Here is an 8,391-nt window from a genome sequence, read left to right on the forward strand (position 1 = left end):
TCAAACGACATCAAAGATTGAGGAAAAAAATAGAGATGAAAAGTTTTGTTCTGACAGTGATATTTTCATTTAGCTAAAGCTATGGTCCAGATGGAGTCACTTGGGGTCTAGTGTCTTGCACAAGGACATAATGGCTGTAACAAGAGCAGAGATCCAACTCAAGATAGACTTACTTTCCTCACTCTCAAAACTACAAACCTTATATACTAACTTATAGTAGCTACTGGATAATAAGCCTTAAGATTAATAGCTGAATGACAGGCTTAGAGTTTAAGTGGTCATGGCATTGCCAAGTTTTCTGTATGCTAAGCTATTACCATTTGGACACTAACATGAACCTCATAAATGCTACACTGCACAAATTCCCAGCTCAAGCAACCTTGATGCAAAGGCAAAAATCACTCCAAAAACATCTTTATTTACAGTACAAAAACTGTACTTATCAGCATAAAACACAATTGACTATGATTGCATGGTAAAGAGATCTGATCCCAGATCAGCACTCTTAATCTCGTACGGTCCCATGTTTTAAAACCTGGTGAAGAGAAATGATAATGTAAGAGAAGCTATTACACTTCAATGAAATCAATATGTGCCAAACAATATATGAAAAGCTTTTGACAAGATATTGATATTAGGCATGTACTGTACCTACCATGTGAATAGTTAATACAGCAATTGCATTACATGTACCTTTAAAAAAAGATTTAGAAATGTGTTAGAATCCTGAAATACTCCACATTTGGCATTTGCAGATGTGTCACATCGTTTAAATTATTAGTATTTGGCATATAATTCATTGTGATAGATAAACTGTGTGTCCTAAAGTATCCAGACAGCTCTTCTAATTAGTGAGGGCAGCTGCTTTAAGGTGCACTCACTGTTGACACAATAAGACACGAGAAGAAACTGTGGATAGGCAGGTGTCTGCAAACTTCTGGACATATAGTGTCTACAGTATTTCTGTCTTTGCGTATTATTCACTGAATCTGTCTATTGCAGCACTGCTGCCATCTCCTGGTGAGTCCTGTTGCTTCTCTTTACAAAGAACTCTAGATTGCTCATCCTCACCAGCAGAGAGGACCTTACAGTGCACTTTTAGTATGGACAACTTTCTACACCTTTCTTGTAAGAGAGTCTTCTAGGCTTGTTATAAAAAATCCATCCTAGCCTATCGAAGTGCAATGCCATGTATCAGTAACCGACCGTACACATGCAAAAATGCAATACCCTGTATTATGGCATACCAAACCAAAACTTTCTTCTTCACCAGGTAATAAAAAGAGTTCAAAATACACAAGAGCAAGAGCCCATTGCTTATGTTTATATGACACACTTATTTTCAGGAAAATAGATATGCATCACTTAATAATAAAACTTGTGCTTTTTTCCCTTCCTTTCTTGGCTGACATGCAAATGTGTTTTGCAAAATGTCCCAAGAACTACCTTCAACTATACCATGAAAAACAACTTTTTTAATGAGTATTCAGCGATAACTGAAATGCTTCAATAAAACTTATGCCTAAATTCAAGTCAGAATAGCATTCATGCTTAGGAATCTCCTTGGTATGGAATGAATGCACCTGTTACAGTCTCTGTGATTGAAATCCTTGTCTTGTGTATATTCCACACAAATAAGCAGTGTTGTCAACCTGTAAAGGCAGAGAGCGCTCAAGGCAGTGAGCAAATCAGTCCGACTCATTGTCAGTGCTGGAGTCAGGCAGCAGGGGGCACTCCTGTCTCCTGCTCTGGCTGGCTCTCCTCTTCCTCCTCCCCACCATTCTCAATCTCCTTCGAATGATATCTGCAACACAACACCACCTGTGTTACAGCTTTCTGCAGTAAATGGTGAAAATCATTCAATATTTATTTACAGGAATTAGAAGCTGTTAGAAGGAACGAAAACTAAAAGCTAACTTTTGTTCATAGTCAGCAAAAATCAGAATAAAATCATTTTCAACTTTAAGAGTGAAAAATAAATCCTAAAAAAAGCAGTTTTCCGGTTAATAACATTATTTTTTTTCAGTTCAATCAGGGGTGTCAAACTAGGCACCTTCTGGGACACAGCTTTGTAGAAATTAGCGTTTTTCCCTCTTTTAATGCTCTGTATATAATTCATGAAGGTCTTAGTTGAGGAGTTGAAACAAGTGTGTGTAATTAAGCAGTTAAACACTGTTGAGCTGCGGCCTGGAAGGAATTCAGTTTGACACCCCTAAACTTAAACATATTGAATAAACTCAGATTTTTGTTGTTTATTTTATTATTAGTCATTTTAATAGGCCAAATGAATATTATGCTAGGCTATATCAGAAGAACGGTATTAATTACTCTTATTTTGTACCCAGGAGTTTCCAGTCCTAGTACTGAGGACCTCAAGCTCTGCACATTTGTGTGTTTTCTCTACTCTAACACACCTGACCCTGCACATGAGAAGCTTGTTAATTTGCTAATGCATTGAATTAACTGAGCTAAATGAGGGACAGCACAAACATGTGCATTGTGTGTGTTCACCAGGAGTGGAATTGGGAACCCCTGTTTTAGCCTGAGAGGGATAACGGAATGCTGGGGGGGGTGGGGGGGGGTGGGGCTTCTCTTTAGAACGATCCAAATACATTTAATTTCTAACACTTGAATCTATAAAAATGAACCAGAACAAAATTTATTAACTGAGAAAAAAACACTTAACATTGTTGATAACTATGCTTTAAAATGTTTAATAATGTTCTTCTCTTAAAAGTTTGGACGATCCTGGTCAAAAGATGATTTGTTGATTTTCTAAGTGAAAATTAGCACACATCCTCTAACAGAATTCTGTACATGAAAAATACAACGTAGTCTGTGCAAAGGTTATGGCACATTTTGTATTTCTTTAAAAATAAACCTGAACAGAATGAGTGGAAATGATTAACCGGTGAACTACAATTTAAATGTGAAAATGACTGATTCCTACTAAAACACAGATCAATTTTAAGCGTATGCATGCATACCTGCCACGCTCTCGTAGTCTTGCTGAGTCTCGTGCCAGTACAGGCTGGGTGGCGTGCGCCAGTTGCGGTAAAGACGTGTGTGGAGCACAGAGAGTGTGAGCAGCACTAAGAGAAAGCCCAGTGCTGCGGCCGCCCACACGGCCTCATCAGTGCGCGGTGTAGGAATCCTGTGGCCTCGCAGCGGCCCACCTATTTTTGGAGATGCTGTGTCTGGAGCTCTGCACTGACCTGGCCCTCCACAGCCACCTCTAGCACCCTGTTCCTCTGTATCAGTTTTAACACGGTGCTTCTGAATTTCCAGCTCAGTCTTCTTGTAAGTCTTTACATCTGTTTTTGAAGTCCCCACCACCTCTTCCTGTCCTGTCTCACCTTTACTGTGGCTATTGGTCGGCTTTCTTTGAGCGGCTGTCGTCCTTTCATCTGTTTCTATGGCAGCGAGGAGGGCGGATGTAACATGGCTACCACGAGAGTCAGTCGAGAGTGTCTCTTTATCCTCAGCAATGTTCAGCACTTGTGTTTTTGTAGAGTTCAGCTTTTCAAACTCTGAGCTGTTAAATGCAGAATTTTCAGACAGTTTTGCTTCATCTTTCCTCTTCACTTCCCTTTTTTGGGTCTGGAGGGCTGCCCGGCTCTTCCTCGATCTCGCTGCAGTCCACTCGTATGCTGACAGAGCTTCCACGCAGCACGCTCTCAGAGACTGTACGACAGAGAGAAATAACTGAGTAAATGCTGCTGTTTGAAAATATATGACTTTTTTTTTTAGCAGTCGAATGCGCATGCAGTGTCGAACAGACTATGTTTGACTTCTTACCTTTACAGTAACACCCAGAACTCTGTCCACAGGAGCTGCCTTTGTCAAAAACAGGCTGTACTTTGGTCGTTGGCTTTCCATGGATTGATTAAGGCTGGAAAAAGCTGTGAGCAACCACTCACAAACTCCTGATGAGGTCACATGGGACATCTCTAGTGTATGACCCCAGGAGGCCAAAGCAAAAGGCTGACGGAAAATGACAACAAGGCAAAGTTAACGTAAACAGTCTGGAAAGCAGTCACGGTGTTTTAACACTGCTTACGCATAGAATAAAAACAGCATTACTGACACTGTAAAACAGGAGTGTAAAAATGCATTGTGTTGCATGGATGACCACTGATTTAGGAATGTTACAACTGATTACAATCAGGGATGCATGATGATATCACAGTCATACTGGTATCAGCAGATAATTGCTTTAAAAACATTATTCACATTGGACAGGTGTTTAAATCTGGCATATTTTAAACTGATACTTGAAGACGTGTTTATTGTACTGCGGTAAAGCTGAGAGTTTAGGTGATGTTGGGCTACTGTGCTAAAATGTCAGCATTTTAGTCGTTTTTCTCCATTTGTAACCCTATGAAGATAAATATTTTATTTCTCTGCATTGCCAATCCATGTAATTGTAGTCCCAGTTTCTACATTTTATGAATTGTTGATGCATGGACAGATATGCATGAGGGGCAGAATTAAATGATGAAAATGGGATTGATAAAAATGCATATTACTTGAAATTTAGAATTTTGTGAGGGTGGAAAACAAGTATAATAAAATGATGAAAATGCATGTAAATTGGAAAACAAAGAGGTATTTTATCAAATTGTTTGATTATCATTTATCCTTTCAGTAATTCTTGGCATCAGCCCATAGATCCAGTATTGGTGCATCCCTGATTATAATTAATAATAATATTCAATATAGTATGCACTCACTACCAAAATAATTTCTATTCTATAGACTATTCTTATTGTCTATATTTCATTACTGTTCATCGAGTCACATTTGTGTATTCACTGCGTTTTTAAAAGCAATCCTGAATAATACCAAACTAATAGGATTGAGGTGAAAGTAGAGATTCCAAGCTGCATTGTAATCGCTTCCTAAACAACTGTAATTAAATCGAGATCAGAGATTTTCAGCCCTACTCCTTACAGCATTTTCTTAACTTAATTTTTGTCTCTTAATGAGTCAGTGTGAAGGAATGACTCACTCTGCGTTGGCTGAGTTGGGGGTGAGCTGTGAGGATGTAATGAGGAAGGCAGGAGTGGGCCATCAAAGCCAGACCCCTGCGAGCATCCTCTGAGGCACAGGGGTGATACAGCAGCACTGCTGCGCCATCCTAGGGCAGAGGGACACATCACAGCTTCAGTCCATCCTAAAAGCGTGATTAGAATTTGGGCTCATCTGATCACTTGGCTGTTAAAATTGGCTCATATTAACACACCACATTTTTCAGCACTCATGGAAACCCCACCTATAAAACACACCTCACTCACTCTAACAGTCAACATCTGCCAAATAAACAAACACATTCAGGGAACAATTTGGACTGGCAAACACCTGCTTCAAGCAAACTGTTACTGATAAGCATTTCCTTACAGAGCTCTTAAGGCATGTCCAAACATGCTAATCTTCAGTTTGAACTAAAGAGACATGACTGTGTGCTGGATTAGCTGGGCTTCACCTAAGTGTGGGTTACCTTCAGGTTGTTTAGCCAGCGCTGAGGGGGGCAGTACAGGTACTCGCCGCTCATTGCTCCCACAGGCCTGTGAGCTCCACTGGGGACAAATCAATACCAACAACATAAAGTCCTGCATATGTACATCAGCCGTTCTTTGCAAATAATGTTCAATATTTAGTATTCACTAATAATGTGACTTAAAAGCAGCATGAATCATATTGTACTGTATTTTCCTTTGATACCACAGCATATTTCCAGGTGAAATGTGGTCTCTGAGCTAGCTGAGCATTTTAGCTCAGTGATATGTGAGAATGGCAAAACATGATATTATTGGTTAATCTTGCTCTCCCACCTGCTGGTACACACTGTTTTTAAGGTGGGAAACAGTCATTACAATTTGCTGAAAGATTACAGAAAAACAACAGTTCTGTCCTTTAAATGGTATGGTATGATGATCATGCTTAACACAACCAGACGCATTAACTACCATGTTAAAAAAAGTCCATTTTTAGGTTAACTTTAAAGGAAATGCAGTGTAGGTAAGTATAAGGCTTACCTGTTTGGAATGGTGTGATTGTATTTGATGGGCATATTCATGCAGATGTGCTCAGCTGGCTAAGGATAAAAACACCAATAAGAACTCATTATGTATGACAGACACATTTTCATAGCCTATTTGTTTCCCTTTGCAAGTACTTGATCTTTTGGAAAAGCTGTGAAACAGTGCCGTTCTCTGAGTTGTTTTGTTTTTATCCAGCATTATTAGTGTCAAGATATTATTTAAGAACAACAGCCATTGATTTCAACTGTAAAGTCAATCACTCATTTAGGGGAAAAACAGACAAGAGGCTGGGAAACCACTGTTATAATCAGCAGGTTATTTAAGGCTGGAGGGATGAATATGTAATGTTTTTACCTGAAGGGGGTGCTTGACAGAAATATCAGCAAGCCTCTGCAACAACAGGGGAGAGATAAACAATTAGGTCAAATTCTCTTAGAGGACAAGGTTCATACAGACAAAAATATCAGCACTCCTCCATTATAACTCACCTATAAATGCCCTAAGGGCTCAATAACTGAAAACTTAATTTTAGAAAGTTTATGCTGCTCCCCCTACATTCACTGTGTATGATCAGAAGAGTTACCAGAGTTGAGTGTGGCCACGGCTCCGGGCACGTGAGCTCATCAGACTGAGGAAGATCTGTCTCCAGCTTTGTCTTTGGAAAACATTTGACAACAGTAAGTCAGGAAAGATGCTATGCAGCATCATTTAACCCATTAATGTCCTTCTTTACATGTCAGTCATTACATATTTTGTTCATTTTCTAAGAGAAAATACTCATATTTAGTTTTTTTTTGTTAATTTTAGTGCACAATTTCTATTTTTTTTGCATTTAACATAATAAATAGGTCAACATAAACCCCCCCCCGGTGTTAAATTCAGCAGAAATAAACAATAATTGTGTATTAAAATGTGCAAAGTGTGTTCTCTTTAGAGGATGCGTTAACTTATTTTTACTTTTTCAAATTAATGAGTTTTTAACTTAACTCACACTGTTAAATGTTATATTGCATAATGGTATGTTAATAATGTCACATTACATTCAGTCTTTTTGGTCATATGGAAATATTGATTCTTAATACAATAGAAAATTCAAACATGCCTGTGAATAAAACAATGAAAATTACATGCAAACATAAAAATGTAATGTGTACTGACAGATTTAACTATACGAGTATACAACTGTACAAAAGTTATCACTTAAGACTTAGATAAGTCGGAATAATTACTGTTTGGGCACGAATGGGTTAATGAGATGTTACAACACGTAAATATGTATAACAGTAAAAAATTCACTATCAAACAGAATCACTAGTAATACTATGTTCCAATACACAGCTGCATCAGTAAAACAGACAAGACTAAACTCCGTATGTTTCAGTGGGTAAATGTGGTTTAGATGAACCGTAAGCTCAGACCTGGCCGGTGTCGCAGTCCTGACTCGGTCTGGAGTTGCAGCATTTCATCAGAAAGAGCCATGTAAGTCCATACAACAACAAAGTCACTGCCTTGAGCCTCATAACTGTAGATTAACATCCACAAACAGCTGCTGGAGCCACTCAGGAGTAATGAAACTATCTCATGAAGCTCGGCCTGCTGCTCTGAGCTCCACCAGCTGCTACTCGCAGCTCAGTTCTTCTTCTCCTTCCTCTCAGGCACTTCTTCGCGGTCTCTCTGTGTGCACAGACATGGAAACCATGGACATCCATACTCCGCTCAGTCCCTCAGCTCCGCAAAGGTATTTAAGAGGACTTTCACAGTTTTTACAGCTCTGGAAAGCTCAGCGTGTGTTCCCACTGTAAGGGCCCAGTAACGGTAACAGTAAATGTGGCTCACTGGCTGGTGAAAGAGAGAGAGAGTGAACAGACGGCAGCTCTAACCTCCACTTTAAGTCAGTCGACTTAAAACATAGTTTGAAATATCACGAAGCAGACTGATACAGCTGTTCATCATCCGCCAGAGCGCTGCTGAACTTTCGGAAAGCTGTAAATCTACAACATGTCCGATCCGCAGGTCCACTCGTTACGTCATTGATAAATAAAGCCACTTTTTGAAGCCTCCGGACCGACGGATCTACAAATCATCTCACCAGCAAACTGGCAGTAGACATGCTGTGGAGATCGTGCGATCGCCTCAGGTCCGCGCCCTTAAAGCAACATGACTACACTTTTGCCGTACGGTGGCCTACAAGGGCCTCGAGGCTTTTTCTCGCGAACTTCCACTCTAAATAGTGCTTAGAATTGATTCAAAATATGGTTCTTCAAGGGTTCTTTAGTAAAGGCAATGGCTCTGTTAAAAATCTATTCATAACGAGTTCTATATAGAACTATTTCATGCTTAAATATTT

At 39.4% G+C, this 8,391-nt stretch overlaps 1 protein-coding gene across 3 annotated transcripts; it reads right to left on the reverse strand.

Moving 5' to 3' along the window:
* Positions 1-398: 398 nt before the first annotated feature.
* Positions 399-8,092, reverse strand: tp53i13 (tumor protein p53 inducible protein 13). 3 transcript variants are annotated; one of them, XR_005006558.1, is made up of 11 exons: positions 7,463-8,092; positions 6,628-6,699; positions 6,399-6,434; positions 6,039-6,097; positions 5,501-5,579; positions 5,012-5,140; positions 3,799-3,984; positions 2,988-3,684; positions 1,653-1,804; positions 656-693; positions 399-535 (listed from the first exon to the last, which is right to left on the reverse strand). XR_005006558.1 is itself a non-coding variant. In XM_036562010.1 (9 exons), exons 1-9 carry the CDS (start codon positions 7,562-7,564, stop codon positions 1,689-1,691), a joined length of 1,476 nt encoding a protein of 491 aa, XP_036417903.1. In that variant the 5' UTR covers positions 7,565-8,092; the 3' UTR covers positions 399-1,688. The 3 variants fall into 3 exon arrangements, 1 of the variants encoding a protein (XP_036417903.1); XR_005006557.1 differs by having other exon boundaries at positions 656-1,804; XM_036562010.1 differs by having other exon boundaries at positions 399-1,804.
* Between the last annotated feature and the right edge of the window lie 299 nt (positions 8,093-8,391).

The sequence above is a fragment of the Colossoma macropomum genome, unplaced genomic scaffold (assembly GCF_904425465.1).
Source record: "Colossoma macropomum unplaced genomic scaffold, Colossoma_macropomum, whole genome shotgun sequence".
NCBI lineage: Eukaryota > Metazoa > Chordata > Actinopteri > Characiformes > Serrasalmidae > Colossoma > Colossoma macropomum.

Bases quoted from the DNA above. Each gene is read 5' to 3' on its own strand.
- tp53i13 (XM_036562010.1), bottom strand. From the start codon at position 7,564: ATGAGGCTCAAGGCAGTGACTTTGTTGTTGTATGGACTTACATGGCTC. The intron at 6,435-6,627 runs GTAACTCTTCTG...CTGTTGTTGCAG, and splicing joins CGTGGCCACACTCAACTCTG to AGGCTTGCTGATATTTCTGT. The intron at 5,141-5,500 runs GTAACCCACACT...CCTCTGCCCTAG, and splicing joins GCTGGCTAAACAACCTGAAG to GATGGCGCAGCAGTGCTGCT.